Genomic DNA, 22,145 nt, shown 5'->3' on the forward strand with positions numbered 1-22,145 from the left:
AGTAAAATTACTAAATGAATATATGACAACCAACAATGATTAAAATAGACTTGCACATTAGAACATTGTGTATGATATATGCAGTATAAATAGCTTAAACCTTAAAATTATGACCATTTTTTAACCTTTTGTAATTGCTGATTGTATTGGGCATATTGTCATCACTATACTACCTACCTCTTATACACTTATTGTACAGGTGACCCTGTGCATGTCACACAGCCTTATAGGACAGCTAGCACAGATCAGATCTCAGGCATATTTCGTGGTGCAAATGCTCTCTTAATCGGTCTACATCTTTGCAGTGGAGACTTCTCTTAGAGACTTCAAAGGTCAGCTAAAAGCTTGAATAAAAACGAAGACTTATCTACTTCATCTGCTTCCTATTAATGTCCTCCAAGGGAAAATTGATTTTCATATATCACAGCACTGTTTGTCTCTGGAGTTCTGCCTCCCTCTTTCAGTTCAGGTACTTTACCACAAACTCATTCCGATGGCACCCGATAGCTGCCTCACCGCAAATCCATTTGGTATGGCCACTGTGACGAGCCTCTGCGGTGTTCTCAGTGAACACTTGATCTTGGTCTTTGAGCGGCTGCCAGCGGATGGTTCACAGGGATTAGGGCAGCGGCCCAGTTGCTCTAAGTCACTGTATCTGGCGTGAGGCTGTCGGTGCTGCCTGCCCTCTCTAATCTGGAATGTTGCTCCAGACTCTCTCTGCCGTTAATTGGGGATTGCTTGGAGTAGTGTGAAAAGCCCTGGTGACAGAGCGTGAGACAACTGAGTACCCATAATTCCTCTCTGCTGTGGAATGTGGGGCGCTGTACCCTGGTTCAGCTGTCCCCAGTGCTGTCACGATCAAGACCACAGCCCAAAATGCCCGTGTCTGGATGGCTCTGCTTCGAAATGTTGCAGAAGCTTGGCTTCAATCTCTGTGACACTGAAACAATCATCTTCCTGTGACTCCTCATAACTAAGAACAGTTTATTCAGCACTATGGCAGGTGTGATAAGCAGTCTTATTTGATTGTAAATCATAACACGAGCCATGGACTAATTAGCCTTGTCTACATGCTAGAGGTTACTACTGAATCCTGCATTATGACTAATAGAAATGCCCTATATGTTTTATTAATGTATTCTGCTATCATGAATAATTGCCATATTAGTGCTTATTACACCTACCAAAATACAACTGAAATAATTATTCAAATTCAGAATCCATATAGCAATAACATTGCAGATAATTTGTAAAATGAGTTAAGCGCAGTTAAAGTTAGTTCATTTTAATTTACAGTGAATCATATAAACAGCTAAAGTTCAGGAGCAGAGTGTATTAGTAAATAGCCCTCTCTCTCTCTCTCTCTCGCTCTCTCACTCCCTCTTTCACACAGACACACACACACACACACACACACACACACATACAAACTGTCTGAGAGGACTTTTGATCATCAACAATTTTAGTGAAGAGTTCATGCAAATCCACTGCCTGTACAGCAGCAGGGGAATAGTGTCTGGGAGTTCGGCACTAGGATCAAGTCTTTGGAAATCTTTATCGACAAACTGCTACCTTTTCAAATCCCCTTTCATCTCCCTGCCAAGGGCACCCATCCAAGCCCCAGGGGTTCTGCACTCTCTCTGCTACGTTTGGGCCCTCTGCAAGATCACTAAATGGCCTCTTTGTTCTTCCTTGTGCTTGCTTTAAATACAGTACTGTGCTGCATCAGATCTTAAATAGTTTATTTCAAGACCGAAGTACTGCGCTACTGCTTAAAAAAGTATAATTTCTCAACTTCAATCAAAAGACAGCCACCGTACTCTAATAAGGCTCCCATGCTTTCTGTTGTCCTTTTTTGTTTGAAAAAGTTCCAGCTCATATAAGCATGCATTTTAAAGCACAACATTTTACCCAAAATAAGGAGTAGAAAGGGGAAGATTATTTTCAGCATTTTTTTATTTTTTGAATAAGCACCATTTGAAACAATGTTTGAATAATAATTATTTCAACTAGTTGAGATAATGTATATTAATACAATATTACATTGCATTGGAACTATTTATAATACTGGCTTACCCTTGAACATGCTGCCTAACTTATAATGCTTAAAGAAATGTCCAGTTGGATAAATTTTTGATCTGTGGTCATTAAATATTTGGGTGTGATTGTGCAGATATTTGATTTGTATCAATACTTTACTGAATCAGTCTTATGTGGATAGTGATCACATCTGTTGCACAATAACAGCACAACCTTCTGTGTTCTGTGTTTTTCTTAGAGGATTAATCTTTTATTTTCAACTTGGGTACCTGTCCATTTTTCATACTTGTTCCCATATCAGCAGCACACTTAATGATTTGAAGAGAGTTCATTTGAAGATAAAAACATTGATTTGTTGACAATGGTCTGCTCTGGACTTCCCGATGTGCTACGTGTAGCAGTTAGCCACATATTCTCTAACTATTCATAAAGGGCAGGCCAGCTGCTAACTTACAAAGTACTGTTTACAGTAAAACAAACATGCGGTAGGACAGGTGAGAGATGGCATGCTCCTGTAAACCGTTTGAATGCCACACCCAAAACACCCGCATCAGTATGAGAATCTGCCAAAGCTCACTCTGGAATAAACGGATAGATTTGATCCGACGTTAGAATAAGATTTAGTCTTCCAGAAGTGCTCTTTGAATGCTTACATAAACAAAGACAGGGCAAAGATTCTTCACAGGAGGGTATTAGGTATAAGAGAGGGAGCTCTTTAAAGCAAACAGCATCAAAGGCTGTTAATGCTTCTTCAAGTATGAGGGGGAGCACAACGGGGAGATGAGGAACTTGCAGCTTGGCACGCTGCTTGATCATTTGCATATTTATGGGACACATCACAATTATGCAAAACGAATAAATGGCATGTTCGCAGGAATTTTTTTCAGAAGTCCAGTTTTTGAGTCTTTCAGCTTCAGGGGCTATGAGTCACTCCTTCACATCCCATCATTATGAGCAGCCTGGAGCCTCGGTTCATTCTAGATAAGGACCAACGGCAGCACAGGTTTCCCAGGGAACTGACGCTGAGCTGTTCTGTGCTCCCCCACGCTGGGTAAAACTTCAGTGTGGTCGTTCTGAGGTTTGCAGCACACCAGTCAAAATAAATGCAAATAGGCCATAATTATACATCTGAGTTTCCATTTATGGATGGGAACAGATATTTTTCTCAGTGGACTTCCCAGGGCTGTCGTGTGCAGCTATTACAGAATTGTTGCTGATAGGCAGCCTTAATGTGTTGGCCACAGTAACTGACACAACCGCAGCACAGGACAAGTTGTTTGTTTTCTCTGGCCTCACTGTTATATCTTAACCGCACTATATAAACAGGGCATTTGTAAATGTGTTATATTTCACTTGTATTTTTCAGAACCTATTTCTGATAATCAGAAATTTCCCAGTATTTGCAAGTTAACTGTTTCCTGTTTCATTGGTGAATTACAGCTGACATTTTATATATCATAAAACCACACTGACAGCAAATGAAAGTATAGCGCAACTTCATATAATACTTAAAAGAGACCAAGTCAAGTTGTTAAAATAATTTTCTTTTGAGTTCTGGATTGTGATCATTCTTTTGTGCATGACTAATATTCACTGAGAAAATATTGGACATAATCATGTTAGTGCTCTATAATGTTGGAATCTAAGAAATAGCAGGATCTGTATTGTATCAGTTCTGGCATATGAGGAAAACAAATATTTCTTCATGGATTAATAAATTGCTATCCACATCAATGCACTTTAATCTGACATGAGCGCATGACATATTCTCTGTCCATTAGACACTAATTGATCTAATCTTTTTAGCATTATTTGCTGTAAAACATGCCTCCTATGTGTCAGAAATTTTTTTTTTCAAAATAGATAAAAACCTGAGTATCAAACTTACATTGTTTGTTTATGTACTTCCACCCATAAAATGATCCAGTCCTCTTAACAGAATGTGTGCCTGTGGAAGTAGGATTTGGTGGCAGGGAAGTATTGCTGAACTTTCATCAACAATGTATTGTCAATAATATGGCTCAGGACGAATTTTCTTCTGTGGTGAAGCCAAAGTGGAGGGGCACCCTAACTATGAACATGACTACATGTTTCTGAAGTCCTGTTCCAAATTGTGTGTTTTGAGCTCCTTTCTTTACGTCATCTCCAGTCATAAACAAAAGACATCCTTGAAAACATAAACAGGATTAAAATGTGTTTGAAGTGTGAGGCACTTTAACAAAACCCATTTGCTAGCTAGCCTTTCCTCTCTTAGCTGGTGAGTAATGTCAGAGGAGAGCTTGGTCAGTAGCCTTCACAGACTGTAAACCTGGGGAATGTAGACATCGGTTAACTGATATTGCGCTCATGGGAAAGAGGAAAGAGCTGACAATAAAAACCTCACTTTAATGAATGGCTAAGCAGGGGATGTTTTGTAATAGAACATGGTCACATTAATGATGTGTCCACTGTGCTATGTAACCATAGGATTACAGGCAAAAATAACTTGACCACAGGCTTGTGTTGACAGAACTAAATGCTGGATTAGCTTGTGGCTTTCATAAATTCAAAAAGAAGAAAGAGAAACCTTGGAATTCCAACAAGTGAATGTTTATTTATTTTGACAAACAGAATAGTATATCCATGCAAGTCCACATATAAGTAGCTCCACTTTGTTTTTGCTTAGATTTTTTGTGTGCTTTTTTTAGCAGTATTAATATCTGTTAATCATTCAATAAAACAATAAATCCTAAAAATTCAATAAGCAGTTGCTTCTAAGGATGCTCCTGTTTCTTTTTCAATTGTCGTTTGCTTACAAAAAAATAAGCTGCATACTTACTTAGGTCAAGGCTATGCAACCGTGGTTTCTTGTGCGTCTCTTGCTTTGTCAACTCCAAAGTCATTGTAAAAACAAACATTCCTTCCAAGAATGGCTACTTCAGAATGGTGAAATGACGTTTGTTTGCTCTTCCTGAGTCACAGTTGGGTGACCAGGAGAGTTTGAAAACAAACCTGTTGTATTAGGATGAATGAAGCCAGACACTGGGGCCACTTCCTGTCTCTGAAGTGTCAGACCATTTTATGGCAGGAAGCCCACAGAGAGCCTGCTCTCTGCCTCCCCCAACATCTTTCTTACACCTGCTGCTTCTCCAAACACAAGAGTTCAGAATGGAGATATAGCCTGTAATAACCAGCTTGGATGGAGGATCTGAAGACTACTGGCAAGTGCATCTTAGTTCAGAGATCAATGTGGACTAGAGAAACTGCCACACAGCTGTCTATCAAAGGAAAACAGCTCCAATGTAATTTACTCCACGGTGCTAAGGAAAAGATTTGGATACAACACAAACTGTACATCATGTCAATTACCAAATCCAAAACCATTCTCTTTCCTGCTTCAGTTAGAATCCTGTTTAGTCCCAAAGCCAGGGCCGGCCCTAGGGTTTTGGTGGCCCTAAACAAGTCTGTAGAGCTGTCCTGTTGCCGTTCCATTTTCAACTTATGCCGCTAGTTCCGCGATAGGGGGTGAATGACGTAAATACGAAAATAACATTATTTTCCTTAGATGCACATTGGATCGTATGGCCCCCCCTCGTCGTCGTGTGGCCCCCCTAGCGGTTGTGGCCCTAAACAACTGCCCAAAGGGACTACTTTATAGCCTAGTTTTACATGCAGCTTGTTTAACCCTCTTGGTTTTTGTGTGCTCTCATCATTTTGCATATAACCTGGTGGTCATATAATTTCACTGCCCTTCCATTTATTTTCCAGACGTTCTTTCTGTTTCAGCGTTGCCCTTTCCCATACCCAAGTCTCCACACCCTCATTATAAAATAATAAACATACCCCTTTTACAGTGACCAAGTTTATATTCAGTTAAGTTTTGAAAGGGTCACCATGACGGAATCATTTCCACCCCAGGCCATCACCAACATATGGTAATCGTATGCCGACTATTTGTTTTTCCTCCATGCTTTTTCCAACAGAGCGCATAGCAATTCATCTTTGACAGAGAAGATGTTAGTCCTCAGGCCATACCATTTGGGTAGGCTGTATATATCTCTGTAGCCAGCTGGCATTGCTCTTTGAGCTTTCATAAGCAAGCTTCACATCCACAGCACTACAGTAAAAATAGAATAGTTCCTGTCACACCGGCTTATATCAAAGGCTGTGAGCCTTCACAGCTGAGTCTTTGAATGGTGAATCGACTGAGTGTGCGACTGAGGGAGGCATCGTTGTCCTGTAAACGGATGTCTGTGGCACTGTCAGATGGTGCCACCAGCTACAGCACTAGCACCTTAGGAAGTGACATGCCCCATGTTCTGGAACTGACTCTCAAAATTGATTGAGATGTTGTAGCAGTGACACAGGGTTTTGGATTGGAATGTGATTGGATAGTCAAAATTTGGAGTAATGGAAAAACTTAAAATAATAAAATGTTAATGACTAAATTAAAAAAGCAAGTAAAATGATGTTTATGAAATTATGCGTCAGTTGCACGTGTTTGAGACCTAGGAGGGACTCCATTGGAATGGCTGAGGTATTGCAGTGGGTCAGCAGTCATATGCTAGTCATGCTCAAGTGCTCAGTGATGCTTGGGGCTCCTCACAGCAACATAATTTAACCTTGTCTTTAACCTTTTTCAAATGCTATATTTCTCATTTTCTTCCAAAACATTTTTCTTTAGTGACAAGGAACAAATGAACTGCAAACATTTCTCTTACTTCAGTTCATTCACTTGAATTAATTCGACCTTGAGGTTAAGGACAAAAGCACCACTGTGACTGGATTCAAAAGAAGCTTTCTTCTTATGAAACTATTCCACTCCAACACTGCACATTGGAGCCAATGGAAGTTTTAGCACTATTAAAAATTGGTTGAGCTATTGCTGTCACACCAGGTTATGCAGCCCCACTTATGGAAATTCATACCAGGAAACTGCACTGCTGACTCTGGTTGGGATGTGTCCATATCTTTGCCATGACCAATCAAGCTCTTTCCTGTTTGGGCTAACTTGCTGGACCAGACAATTTTGAATTGCATGCCTCCGGATAATACAGACTGAATTCAATATGCCATTAATAGCTGACCAACCAAAAATATACACCTGTATTTCGACAATCTTTGGTAGCTAGCATCAACATATATGTTTTATGATGACTGAATCCAGCAGTCCAATACAAAATCATAAAGGGCCAAATATAGAAGGTATATCAAGTACAAAAGAGGCCAGTTACCAGTGCACTCAAAAATGAAAATTTTCTATGTTCGTGTCACTAATGATAATCACACAGAGCTCAGTGTTCTCATCTCCAGCAGCTGTGCATATAAAAAGCCTCTGCAGCCAATGGGGAATGAACAGTACTGGAGTTAAAAGGGTGGGCTTCTGTGGGATCAGAGATCAGGAAGATGAGTGTAACCAGCAGGCCCGAGGCTCTGGAGCCCTGTAGCTCTCTTTCCTCATGCCTCAGGCCTGGCCACACGGAACACACACATCCATAAAGGTCACGGACGCCACAGCACAGGGCCCTGATCATGGTGATTACTGGCTTGTGCTCTTCAGTTATCCTTTCACCCCCACAGCTGGTTATACTTTTATGACTGGTCAGAGACACCTAAAATGTCTCCTCTAAGCAGATACAAGTATAAATGATAAGGTTTAGATCCACCAAATGCTATAGTGTCCTTAAGTAAACCCTGACAGAGGTGTAGGCACTGGGTAGTTCAGGGGTCCATCTTATTCAGAAAGGGCCGGTGTGGGTGCAGGCTTTCATTCCAACCAGGCAGTTACACACCTGATTCTACTAATCAACTGCTACAGTCTTTGCTAAGGACCTTGATTATTAGAATCAGGTGTGCTACTGCTTGGTGGAGACAAAAGCCTGTACCCACACCAGCCCTTTCAGGATAACACTGAGGACCCCTGGGGTAGTTATTGGTAAATGTGATCTTTATGGAGTGGTTTGCAGTTACAGTTACTGAATACAGCTGTTCAGGTGCCGCATATCAGGACCGATGTTGGAAGTAAGAAAAAGGTTGGTTTGGACTTTCACTTTCCAAATGCTCTCATATAAAAATACAGAAGAAGAAAAACATCAGAGTAAGACATGTCAGGCAGGAAATATGCTGCTTTATTAAAAGCAAAGAATGGTTACCACAAGAATCTCCAGGGTAACAATATCAGGTTTAGGATCCCTGAGAAGCATTCTTTATGTATATATATTTACAACACAGAATTAAACAATCCAGATACTGGAGTATAAATTACAGAAGAACACAATAATAACAAATAGAAAGCAGAAACAATCCTTTGAAGTACATCAGAAGCATTTCTGATCCACAGAAAAAATACATATATAAACATTTATAAACAAAAGTCACAGTACAGAACTACTGCTTCAAATAGATTTACAAACACACCCAGTATGGGTCATTCTCACAGAGAATCTCTGTGTATTTGGAAAACTGGCAATGCTCTTGTAAAGCTGTCATGTAGCACAACAGGCCCAGAGTTTCACAGTAACAGTTTAAAAAAATGGCTAAACCCTCAAGAGGAAATTGTGCTTTCAAGAAAATTTCAATGGCTTAATTAAAAAAAAAATTTACCAGTGAGTTCCTGTAAAATGAATCAATGGCCCTATTAAAAAGACAAGACAAAAAATAAACTTAACATTTCAAAACAATATTCTTAACTGCCATTGATTCAAAATGTTGATCTGCTATACACAGTGTTACACATAAGGCATGCATTGTTTATAAAGGGATGTGACAATGTCTCACATTAGTTGGTGGAGGTGTAAACAGGTCCAACTTAATGGAAAACACAACATTGTCACATCCCTCTGTGCACTTGAGGCTTTACAAGAGCAAGCAACAATTTATTTAAAGGAAGCTGTGCAATTATCATTTTTACCACATCTTTATGAAGTACACAAGATGATTGTAGGATTCATTTTGATCATTGCTAATATATTACTCATTTTTCCCAAGATTGTTTCATATTGCAATAAATGGCATTAAATATAATAAAGTCTACAGAAATGGTTCATATCTGGGATAACTTTTCTTTTGAAATTAGCAGAGAATTGCCTCATAACAGGCCAAAACATTCATTTGGGGGGAAAAGTGCTCTACCATGGCATACCTCAGAGAAAAACACCTGAGAGTACATCCAGGAAACTCCCTCTCACCAGCGCAACTCACAAATCATAATACTGAGATAGCACCAAATAAAGAAAAACTTCACCTCATTAATTTTGTCCGGAGTCTACAAAATAAAATAAAACATTACAATAAAAGACTTTAAAATACATTGAGTCCCCATTTCTGTCTACATCATCTTTGATAATTGCTACAGAGTCCTCTGATAAAATACTAAACAGCTTCCAAGACTCTGGTGATGGAATGTATAAAATCAGCAATAGTAATTATAAGAAGAATAATACCGGCAATAAAGAAAATGGAAAGAACAGTAGTGGGTAAAAGCTGGCACAAAAGGGGCATGCGAATATAAAAGTACATTCTATGAGAATTGCAAATAACACAAGCAAAATTTACAACGTATGAAGCATGGTAGATTGCCTGTACAGCGCAATGCTGGGAGCCCCTTCCCAACAGGCACGCAGCCCCGGCCTCCCCACGCGTTGGGGTGGGGGGTGGTCACGTGCTGACCGGGAAGGGAGAGTCCATAACCGAAACTGCGGACCGCACAGCAGCCCAATAAAACGAATGGAGACCGTGCGTCGCTGTGGCAAAAACACAGCGACCGCGCGGCCCAATACCACATGGGTCCCGCAGGCCTTTCAGATACCGAGGCCGTAAGGGACGAGGATACCAACGAAGGAGGCCGTCGCCCTTAATAGACAACGTGGGAGGGGCACCAGGGAGTGTCCGGGTACAGCAGACAGTGCACAGACCTGAACCTGCAGAAAGACAGGAGGAAACAAGGGGAAGTGAGCCTCATAATGAGTTAAATCAGCCAACAATCAAAAAAGAAAACACACACACGTACACACACTCAAACACACACACACACATGGCCCCTGTACAATGCATTGTTGATTGTGAAACATATCTATCGGATGTCCTTTAGCTTGGCTGAGAACAGATGATTTTGGCTTAAGAACATGATGTTCTTTCTACATCAGGGACCAAAAAAAGCTCAGACTTAAAACAGAATGATTACAGGGAGGGGACAGAGCTGAAGAGGCCAGAAACTGCAGATTAGCAAAGGCAGGAAGAGCACCTTCGGCCTTATTGCCTTCCAGGCTCTGGTTTGAGTTTCGAAATGACCAGAGGATTTCCTTTGTTCAAGATAGCATCAAAAGCCATGGCATCAGTAGTGTGTGCGATGGCCTGCTCTACATATCAGCCTCACTCTTACCTGGACGGGTCCTCCTCCACCGTGAAAGCCCCCTTCATGTGTATGATATTCCTCTTGTTCTCAAACATTCCGTAACTCAGTGTAACCTGAAATAAAACCGCACAGAAGCACAGACACATAATTAAACCTGAATGAAACCTGTCATTACGCGACGGCGTGTTAAAGGGCGCTCAGGCAGTGCCAGATTTACGATGGGCTCGCGTTGAGCCCGGCCGGAGGGCGTGCGGTTGCGCAGGTGTTTACCTGTTTGTGCAGCTCAGACCTGGGCACCTGCTGCAGGTTCTCCAGGTGAGAGTGGAACAGGTTGCTGCGGATCAGCCTGACCCCCAGCACCGACTCGATGATGTAGCCGATGGTGCAGTCGTCCGGCAGGCGGATCTTCTCAGCGGTGTTCATGAAATGGCCGCCACTGCAAAGAAAAGGGAGACGTGCGGAGACCGGTTAGAGATCATAATCCATGTAGGAGAGAAACTTTGTTTCAGAATATCGTTACTGAATTCCACATTTAGAAATACAAGTTGAGTCTCTTACCTTGCCCATGGACTCATCTTCAGAGCCAAGCCACGGCTCACGCAGAAACCCGCTCCTCCCGTAGCAAACCAGAAATTGACGGGTCTCTGGAAACACACAGGAAAATATGACTTGATCATTCATTTCCAAATTGCTTTTAGTCATTCTGTGATTATTCTATAAGTGTCAGTGTTCCTGTAATGCACAAGTTTGTCCACGCACCATCTTGTTGTCCCCGAGTCTCTCAGTGGCCTCGATGGGCCGGTCTAGGCTGGGCTTGCCAATGTAGACGTCCTGAGTGTGAGGGTAGTGGGACAGCAGCTTCACCAGAGTCCGCATGTTCACATAGTTATCATCATCCACATGGCAAAACCACCTGAAAGCCATTAACACAGTTAAATCAAAGCCACCTTAGGAAAACACATTACCGACATGTTAACAGCCCTGTGCAAGCGGCTGCCTGCAATCGAGAGGAAAGATCAACATTTCTGACACTGACATGACAAGGGAAACATGCATTTACACATGAATTACACAATCAAAGTGAGAGAAGCTTTTAACCCAAAGTAAACGTGTCCACCGGCTCTCAAGTTAAACACAGTAATGACTTCAAGCGGCGCTGCAATTCTGGCTTCAATTACAGCAGGAGCAGAGCCTCTTACTTTTTGCCGGACTCTATGAATTTGTCGTACTCCACCGCCATCTTGCAGGAGAGCGCCTGTCGGCTGTGGGCAGCGGAGCAGTTGGTGTTGATGGCGTGACTTCCTGCATTAGGGAGACAAAGAGGGAAATATGGTTATTGATTTTGAAGGACGGGGCTGATCAATAGCCCCTTTATTCGGCCTTTCTGTAGCCTTGCTCGGCCTGCCTTTTTACCATCTGCCACCTGTTTGGAGGTTGTCCCCTTAGCACGCCTGCCTAGGGGGACTCAATGGAGTGATTTGCATGGGGACTAAGGAGCCCTGTCTGGGGGGTGGAGGGTCCTCCTGAGGCCAGGAGGGGCGTTGAATGGCAAGTCCACTCCTTTCTTAGAAGGGAAGTCTGAATTCATCCATTTTAAGCGACAGATCCGAGTATCAATAAAAAGCTATTTTTTCTCTTCAGTTTGAAAAAGTTGCTTGGCAAGCTATGGTAATAATAGAAAAAGCTTCCTCTAAAAAGCACACAGCTGTAATTTCCTGTCAAAAATGACCAAAAGCAGCAAGTCCATAAATAGCTCCAAATCTTAATAGACTACAGTGCATCAGGCTTAAAAAACATGTGGAAAGATGCTGAGTTACCCACATGGAAAATGAGCTGAGTTAATAAGTTATCTATACTATATCTATACTATTCACTTGGCAAGTATCCTAACAGAGCAATGTTGAGAGTTTCTATTGGATGCCGTACTCACCAATCTTTTTCTTAAGCTCTTCATCCTCCCCGTCAGTGAAGATGTACGTCTGCAAGACACAAATGGAAAAATCAGGTTAAGAACTGCTTGGTTCCCTTCTCTATAAGTTCCTGAAGAAAGGGAGGGATGGTGTTGTGAACAAAATTCAGCCTCGTAAGGAATCACACAATAAGCCCTCGGTATGAAACATTTCTCAGAAGTGGCTGTCCCGTGCTGCCGGTCTCTCTTTGAAATGTTTTCTCATTTGGGGCTTTTGTCTTCCTATTACTCGCTGAAGAACTCAGTGAGTTAAGCAAGTCAAACAGGCGTACAATGCCCCCAAAAGAATTCCTTCAAGAATAAAAGCCTCTTATGCTAGGCTGTGCTTTCTCCATGGCAACTGTCCCAGGGCCCCACAGCATCCCAGACAGCATGCCTGCAGCATGACAAAGAGGGGAGTGGGCAGCCCCCCTCCCCATTTCACACAAGTCGAACATGATGAGAGAGGACACTTGATGCTAATGCTGAGCTTTATTATTTTTTTTACAAGTAAAATGACTTCCTCTTCATATCTCATGTTTCATATCTCAACACTTACAAAGTAGCAGCAGATGGCATTTTCTATATGATAACACACATGAAGGTCTAACAGTTCTGGTGCTTTTGTTAGCAGGAACTGTGCAGAGAGGGAATGCAGTCTCTGAGCACGTTGCAACGAACACGTTTATGTGTCTGAGCAGGTGCAGAAAGGAATTCATCCATGGCGGCACCACAAGGCGATACAGGTACACACGCCACAGCGCACAGGCGAATCGTTAAAAAGGCACCTTGACCCGGCTTTCTGTCTGCCGTTGTTCATTTGTTTATTTTCCACCTGAGGTAAAACAGCACCTGCCACACTCTTCCTTATCTCTGGCACGTGTCCTGGCTTGGCCCCACCAGTCTGTTAGGAGTATTTCAGAACAAGCCAGGTAACTGTACCCGCCACTAACTCGCTAACCCAGTCCCCCCGCCCCCCCCCCCCTTCTGTGAGGTAAAGTACTCTTTTGTGACGACCAGCGGACCAGCCGTGCACTTGTACTAACTGATGCCGCCGTTGTCGACTCAAGCGACGTCGACAGGTTGAGTTTAAGCCAAAGGTAACTGTCTGAGCCTCACACCCGCCTCCCCCCTCCCCCCACTCTGTACCTGAGCCAGCTGCCAAGCCCCCGGCGCATATGTTTGCAGAACAAACTCTGAGCAGATGTTGCACCGTGCAGCGGGCCCAGGGCCACTGTTTGTTTAAGGGAGGGTGGCAGTGGTGTAAAGACCAGAGCAACGGCAACGTTTGCTTTAATTTTCACAGACATAAGAGCCTAATAAGCGAGGCAGCTGCTCACCCAGCGTATCACTGTGAAAGAGAGGGGAGCCCATGTTGCCTATACTGCCTGTTTCTTCCATTTCCAGCATGTGTAGTGAATCACACCCCCACACGTACACACTCCAACCCCCCCTCCCTCCCATACAACAATGGAGTGTGTTTTAAAGCTGGGTTAAATCTCTGATGGGTAAAGTTTAAATACGTTTGCTTGCATTTGCATACAGCTGCAGTGGTTAAGATAAAGAACGCTCTAGAGGGAAATTCTTTGTTCACTCTCTCTCTCTCTCTCTCTCTCTCTCTCTCTCTATGCGCTACCAATAGGTCTCGTGAGCCAGCATTCCCAGAGGGGAAATGCACTTCTGAATTATTTAGTTTTTGAGGGAATATTAAGCGAACATGAAATGTGTTTTTCCTTACTATATAAACATATTAATTTGATATTGACGGACCATAAATTGATATTAAACACGCCATCATTATGTAAAGACTAAAAAGTAACTTATGACTCCAGGATATAAGTTTGAATGGCTCCTACTTCTTGTTTGAGCTGGTTGCTTTCCAACATAGTCCAGGGTAATAATGCCATGGCTCGCCCTCGCCTTCTGCTCCCACAGGAAGTCCTGGCACATGGCCCCCTCCCTCTCACCTCCACCCCCCCCCCCCCCAGGAGCCGGGAGCCGCTCAGGAAGGCCGCAGCCTGGCTGGCTGCCTCCGTCTCCCCGGGCAGGAAGGGCCCGGCCTGCAGAGGGCCTCTCTGTCAGGGCCTATCTCTGCCTCAGCCACACACGCCTGGTCCAGCTTCCTGTCCCCCATCCCCACCAGGAAATTCAATCACACTCTTTTGTCGAAAACATAAGATTTCTTCTAAACTAGCTCGCTCTCCGACGGCTTTCTTTCTACAGTGAAATAAATTATACTCCGTGTAGCCGGGGTTTAACAGACAGCTATTTTCACAGCTTAATGCCACCTAGAGAATGAAGTTCCTGTTTCAGAGCCGTGTAAGGTTACCGGCGAGGCTTTCCTCTGTGTGCAGCTACCCTCGGCGCACGGACATGTTGCCAGTTTGGCGTCTGCTGCCCCAGCTGTGCTCACTTGTCTGGATTCCTGTGACTCACACCATCAAGCAGTTTTGATTCAATTAACCCACAAGGGGCACCAGTCACCTGGTGCTGTGCGTGATACAGAATCGCACCGTGGGGGCACAGAGTAAGACCCATTTAATTGAGAATGACCCTGCTCCAATGATGTCACCCTCAATCTCTGGAAACATATAATTCACTTCCTATATTGATAGAATGTTTCATAGACTTTGACAGTGCAATTTTTTTCCAAATGTGAGTGCAGGTTTTGTTTCTTCCATTGTTTCTTCCATCCCTGTATTCTTATGTCTAATATGTAACATCTAACATTTCCTGTAATTAGCCTGGTTGTTTAATTTCCAGTTGTTTGTTGAAAATGTTCAGAAAAAGTTGTGGTCAGGCACTCCTGGAAAAGCCAAACAAGCGTGTACTGCTCACTCAGTACAGTGGCTGAGTGGCAGTGCTGAAGACCTCCTCTGTTGCCCACCACAGGCTGATTAGAGAGAGGCTTGCACCCCTATTGTTATGACCTGACTGGGGAAGCCACATTGTTTTGAAGGGGGAGGGGGTGGATAAGAAACACAGGAAGCTACAATCTGGAAAACAGTAACACCCACCAGAAAATATATCATTATAAAACACTGCTGCTTTAGAAAGAGCATCTATTTTGTTGCTACAAGTAGTAGTACAAGTTACTGCAAAAACAGTGTAATTCTAAGTGATCCCCAAACAGTCGGTTTTTTCCCAGCATTTATTCATCCACACAAAGAATCTCATTGTAACTGTCCTGCTGCAGTGCTTAACAGTTTGTCTTGATTATATTTAAGTGATTTCTTAAGGAAATTTTCACAAAGGTCACAAAGTTGAAGAACTACTCGTTTCTGTTTATACTTTCACTCGCAAAAGTGCCCCATTTAGCAAATGCTAAACAAAAAAAAGGCAGCAAAGCAAAATTCCAGGTATGCTTTGAAAATCCTCGCAGTGTGAGAAAGTGTGAAGCCTAATGCTGGTATTCCCTTACGCAGCACTTTCTTACGCAATGGGAACCAACAGAAAAGCTCTTCCGATAAACCTTCACGTGAGAACATGCCGAGGAATTTGTAACAGTCATCAATATGCTGCACATTCCTCCTTAAGTAAGGTGAACGTGGACCTTGATTTAGACTGAGCAGGGCACTTGAAAACAGCACGGGAGTAAAACCTGGCCCCGCTCACTTCCCCAAATACACGAAGCGCCCGGCTCAGTTGTGTCAACAGTAAACACAGCTCTGCTCAGCACTCACTGTTTACATGTAAACAGGGACTGATAGTGAGTGGCACCCTAGGGAGTGTACATGTGGAGTACCAGAGAGACCGGTATGAATTTAACGGTCTGGGTGACACTAGAGAGGGGTCATGAATGGAGCTATTTACAGAGGTCTAGCACTATGCTGAAACCAACAGCCTTTGGGACACTGCTCAGAGTTTTCTGTTCCACTGTAACCTTTTAGTGGCCACAGGATAGTTATGATAGAGTAAAGATTAAGATAAAGATAAAGATATTCGGCACACTCTCAGTATTCGCCGCCTCCCCTCAATGGGTCCAATTTTGGCAAGTGGCCATAGTCATAAAGCACTCTGTGGTAGGCAAAGTCCATAAGTAAAGCACAAACGTACAGACAGACTGCTTCTGCAATAGAAACCAGAGAGGATGCCCATCAGACACAAACGCACATATAATTTATCCCTGGATCTCTGCAGTCCATAGCTGAGAATGCAGGCCCAGTGATTCATATGGAAGGCATTAAGTGTCCTTTGTTTTGTAGTTACCACCTGGCACCCTTCTTCCTGTAACTCCCACTTGCATTATAAGCCCGGTGTCTCTTTTATGTCTAGTCTGCCCCACCAGCTGCCTGCTAAGCCCCCCGATAACTCCCCTGTGTGATGGTTTAACTAACTTTATCCACTAGTAAGTAAATTCAATGCTAATTTAAACAGCACTCCATAAACCTGGCCAGGCCCATCATGCCTGACTAGTGGGTGTGGATAGAGGATTATTAAAATTTTAGGAAATGGGTCTTCTTTCAGAGATAAGGAAAAGACAACCATTGTCTGATTGGCAGACGTGCACAGACTGCCTCGTTTACCAACTGTGGCCTAAATCTAGCCCGGAATACTAACATCATTTCAACAATGGGGAAAAGATAAACCCAAGACCTGGAAAGTGTGTTGACAGATTAACTTATTAGCCAGTGTCTCTGATGCTGATCTGCTCCCCTTTCCATCTCCATTGTAGCAAGATGAGGATCAGTGCCTGGCAGTCACTGCGTGACCTTCACAGCAATCAAGTTATCCCTGCACACTACATCCTACACATGATACTTTAGATCAACATATTGATAAGCACATTTCTTTACTATATTTTGTCATATTGGTGCAAAGCTCTCCTGGAAAAAAATATTTTTTCCCTCTGCTGATGTATGAGCATGGCTCAGATACTGTGAAGCAAATTAAAGTGACCCCTGAAAATGATGCGTGACAAGATTAGAGTCTTGGGAATGTGAGAATGTGCCTCATTAAAGAGACAGGGCTGTTTCTTTCCCCCTGAACAGGGCCGGGAATCCCTTTGTGAACGGCAGAGCTTGCCTAAAAAGCGGCCGTTTCATAATGCTGCGTTCTCACACTGCGCCGAGCCCAGCACGCTCCTCAAAGCACAAACTGTCCAGAGGACACTTTTTGTCGCCGGTGTTCCCCCCTAATGAAGGCAAAGCCCCCCAATTTTCCCATCGCTCAGGAGCTTGACCCAGACACGGCCGACCCCCTCTTCTCCACAAACAACAAAAAAAAATCCCCGGCTTCAGCTCCGGCGTTCCCATGGAGAGGGTGAAGCGGGAGGCTGGGAAAGCCTTTCTTCCCTCTTCAGAAAGACGCTTTGTTAGCCCTGGAGAGGGGACAGCACTGAAGCCACCGCCATAGATCCCCAAGCACCAAGGTATTCACATAAACACCCTACACAAAAAGGAGAATGGGGAGAGGAGAGAAAAGGGGGAAGTGGAGGGATCTCTGAGAACCGCACTGTGCGCTCTTAAGAAGTGTCACTCCGTGGGGAAGAAGGTCTGACAGGGAGAGCGGGAGAGGCCCCAGGCAGGGAACTGTAGGTGTCACAGTGTGTTCTCCTGGAGTGGCGTGACACAGTGCTGGAACCCAAAACAGGGCTCACGTCTATAACCAGAGCTACGCGTCTGAATAGCCTTTATGGACCTGGACCAACACAAAAATCATCGCAAACCAAAAAATCAGACCAAACAAAAGCCAAAATAGTACCCGCTCACGGTGTTGACGATAACACGGCGTGGCAGAGGACTTCCTGCCATTATCACGTCTCTGGTTCTGGGAACCAATCACAGAATTTATTTCTTCCAGCATTCTTAAACAGAGAAAGAGCTGAAAGGAGTTTTAAGCCCAGTTGAAGTCCGGGGAGAAATTTCTATAGTGATGTGAGAGAGGCTCTCAGAATGAATTATGCCTTGTCTCTAAATGATGCCATTTTCCCCTGGTTTCACAGTTTCTTTCCCACCAGCTTGTGAGAGCTGAAGAGAAAAGCCCTCTCCCCTTATAATGTGCCACTCCATTCCCCTTTATGTGTCTGAGACCGATCTCTATGCTAAACAGCTCTGGTCTCTTGGCTCTGTTTTACATCTGACAAGCTTGGTCAAGTCACAAAAAATGAATCAGCATCACTAATCGTGTTTCATGGACTATACCCCCAAACTCTCAGGGGGCTGGGAGACTAAGGAGAGGGGGTGGCATGGTTTTATGGAGAGGCACCCCTGGGAAAAAGTGACAAATTATATAAAAGAAAGAACTATCACCACCATCACCCACCTTATTCTTACCAAGTAGTTGATCAATTAAAACAAGCAAATGTTCCCTGGATACTGTAGTTCAGTGCTCTGTTTACAAAGAATCAGTATTAAAACAATTTTAAAAGATGAAAAAGTACCTGGAGTTACTTGGAATGGAGTCATATCAGGACAGCTATGCTACAGATGCAGAAAATATAACAACTCACTATGACTATTTATCTTGTATCTCGCAAAAAAAAACGGACGTTTATTGGACCATTGTTGATTAGGAAAATGATTGTGTTCTATATGCTGTTCGCTGGAGAACATGGTTGCTCTTATCATAGATAACGAATGAGCATGGGAGTGTAATTAAGTAGCCAGTAGTAAATATGTGAATAACGAGCTCTCCATTTGCTTACCTGTTGCATGTTTCTGGAGATCCAGGTATCAAGAAGAAGATCCAGTCGGGATTGATGGAACTTCTTGGTTGTCTTGACTGCGATGAAGATATCATTCGGGTTGATGTCTTCTGCGGGGGGCGCTTCCACTGCTGCCTTGGCTTGCGATGGTGTCTCCACTTCCCTCCTGCCTCGAGTCAACTTAGTGAAATATGCCGAAAATCCGTTCACTTGCCCCGTCTTTGAATTGTCCCGAGGCTGGCTTTGGTCCGCCTGCGCGCCATTATTTGCCCCAAAGTTATCCAGGCTTTGCAGTGACCGCATCCCATCTCTTCCAATCTGCTTCTCTTCTACCTGGACTCTTTGGTGCGGTGCCGCTATCAGGAGCACCACAAGGCAGGTGAATATAGTTGCCGCTACTGTGGAGACTGCACATTTCTTACTGCAGCTTTTTAACATTTTCGTTAATATTTGTAACAAACAAAATGGTCGGATTCAAAATTGCATAGATATGTTTCAATTTTGTTTCTTACGATGTTTTAATTTGGATCGATGATGCTCTCGCTTTTCAGGTCACTGTCCCTATATAACACGCAGGTTAGAATAACCCTTACTTAGGACTGGGACACTTTTATAAACTGCCCCTCAACAAAGGACACGCCAGATGGGCGGTCACTCCAGCTCAAAGACCGAAGCTGAACTTCTGAAGGCTACCCCGCCAGGCGTGGTCTAAACCAAAGAAACGCCCAAAAGGGGAGGGTATAAAGAAAAGTGAAACTACAACCAATGGTATAAAGGAGAAGATATATTGGAGACGGAACAAGTGTTTCTTAATTTATATCAGAGTAAAATTAGTTGAAACATTGGTTGGGAAGACTTATGGAACACAACTGATAGAGTTTCTGGTCAACATTTTAGTTTTATAACCTCAAAAGTCGTTACGGATAAACTCAAAAGAAAATAACTGCTTGCTGGTTGATTTGGCTCGTGAATAAAATTAGCTTGCTGTAACTAACTGCTACGCTTTCGTAATGAAAAAAGACACACATGTATAAGTACACTACACATTTAAGATGACTCACATAATTCAAAAATAATTATTGTAAGGATTTATATTATTGTTTTACATTTTGTAATGTGAGATCGAAACATTAATTACATCTCAAAGAAAACTCCTTTCAATTTCCAAGGATGTGGTCTCGCTATATGCCATCCGTAGATGGGCTACATTAGAGAGAGATAACATTTGTGTCTTGGATGTCAGTTAAAGAATGTTGGATTAAGCCATCCTTGCAGACAGATGTTTGAAGAGTCTGGACAGTTCGTGTGTAGCTCTGCCAATTTCTTGGTGCCAAATCGAGCTGTTTGGGGAATGCAGATTTACCAACAATAAAACTCTTGTTTTCGGGCTTTCAGAAAAGGATCTTTCAAAAGACCACATCACAGTGACAAGAGGATTGTCAAAGAATGCCAGAAATTCCCGTCTTTTGAATTCCTTAGGGCTTCCTGATCCTTTGGTCCACACAGTGACAGGATAGCCTATTAAAAAAACAACTTTGATAAAATAATTACGCTCGTGGAGAAAGATGACATAGGCTATCTCTAAACAAATTATTAGTAATATTCGCAAACGTTTGCCGTGATATAAATATTGCTGAACAAAATTATTCTGAGCAAAAATTGTCTTTAATTTTCCGACAAATAATATAAGATGGTCTATTTATCTAAGGAAGAACTCGGGTCTGTTTTATAGCCTACAGCACGCACCTGTAAACCGTAACATCGCTCAACTCCCTGCAGCACTGATTGAATAGTGCCACAGTGGTGCTACATTCCACTAGTACGTATCAAGAGTAGTCACAGACCTTCTCAAGATCGTAGTGACTAAATCTCTGCCATGAAAACCACACCATAATCGCTGTGATGTTAATTGACATATATTGGAAACGCTCTCTCTCTCTCTCTCTCTCTCTCTCTCTCGCACACGCGCGCGCGCACACACACAAACACAGGCACACACCCACGCACACACACGCTATGTAAGTGGCTAGGATGCCAGAGATCAAGATCAGGGACTACAATTTGGGAAACATTTCCAACAATGCAACAGGTGAACATGTTGTTGGTTCATCCAGTCTTGTTTCGAGCTGACAGTTGGATGATAAACACCAGCAGTGTCTGTCCCTGACAGGTGGCAAATATGTATGACAGCTAACGGCCTTACTCATTTAAGAGTGCCTCTTTCTCGTTTCTCTGTGGAGCAGGTGTCTTTACTACAGATAGTCTAAAAGTGCAGAGGGGGAGTGGATTCCGATAAACCAGACGAAAGCGTTCAGGGTAAAACGGCGTTGTCAGTTAATCTGTGGTGCGCTGTTCAGAAGTTCAAAAACCTTTGGATATCGCTTACATTTGTTGCACAAACCCAAAGGTTCGTGAAATCATTATGCTATTTAATATTTCCAAAACATACCTGCAAATTATATGTTTTTATACTTGATTCCTTGACCTAATGGAATTTAATTGTTTATGCATACCCTTTTTTAATTTAACTTTTATTTAACATGGCCATTCAGTTCAGAGTTCTCCTTGAATGTTTAATACTTTCAGAGATTTTCAATCTTTTTTCCTTCTCACTATTCGTTCCTCACCAACAAAAGCCTTTAACCCTTGTGTTGTCTTCATATACTGTATACATCCCATGTCCACTGGATCAAAAATGACCCACTCTCACTGGACCCCCTGTGATAAAGCTTCTTTATTGAATTTGAAATCCTAAATTAACATTTCTCATGTACAAATAACCCGTCACTCATCAATAAATAGGTGAACTGTTCCTTGTTTACAGTCCACAGAGAAGGCATTTTTTCAGGCTACAAAACACACATAATTTATTTTTTTTCTCTCTCAAATAGATGTGTTTCACTTTGATTATGTCTTCTGATTTAATTACTGCAGGGTTTTAAAAAGGGACAAGAAATTACTCATAAGGCAAACTTTGTACCCTGCTGATTTACTGCTTTTATAAAAATATAAAAAGGACATACAGGCATCAAATTTCATTTTGAATTTTTTTTTTTTTTAGGGGGTATTCGCTGCTGTTAAACTCAGAAAAGGGTCATTTTTGACCCAAGCACAACACAAAGGTTAAACAGTTTCCCTCCTAATTCCCACACTTGTTGTTATTGAAATTCCAGCTTTTG

General features: G+C 42.7%; 1 protein-coding gene across 1 annotated transcript; it reads right to left on the bottom strand.

Annotated features, from left to right (window-relative positions):
* Window positions 1-8,126: 8,126 nt before the first annotated feature.
* On the bottom strand, window positions 8,127-19,561 carry LOC118221534 (beta-1,3-N-acetylglucosaminyltransferase lunatic fringe-like). Its single transcript, XM_035406678.1, has 8 exons — window positions 18,967-19,561; window positions 12,303-12,351; window positions 11,572-11,674; window positions 11,132-11,285; window positions 10,931-11,016; window positions 10,643-10,808; window positions 10,400-10,485; window positions 8,127-9,938 (listed from the first exon to the last, which is right to left on the bottom strand). Exons 1-8 carry the CDS (start codon window positions 19,402-19,404, stop codon window positions 9,872-9,874), a joined length of 1,149 nt encoding a protein of 382 aa, XP_035262569.1. The 5' UTR covers window positions 19,405-19,561; the 3' UTR covers window positions 8,127-9,871.
* Window positions 19,562-22,145: the final 2,584 nt, after the last annotated feature.

The sequence above is a fragment of the Anguilla anguilla genome, chromosome 2 (genome assembly GCF_013347855.1).
Source record: "Anguilla anguilla isolate fAngAng1 chromosome 2, fAngAng1.pri, whole genome shotgun sequence".
NCBI classification, from domain to species: domain Eukaryota; kingdom Metazoa; phylum Chordata; class Actinopteri; order Anguilliformes; family Anguillidae; genus Anguilla; species Anguilla anguilla.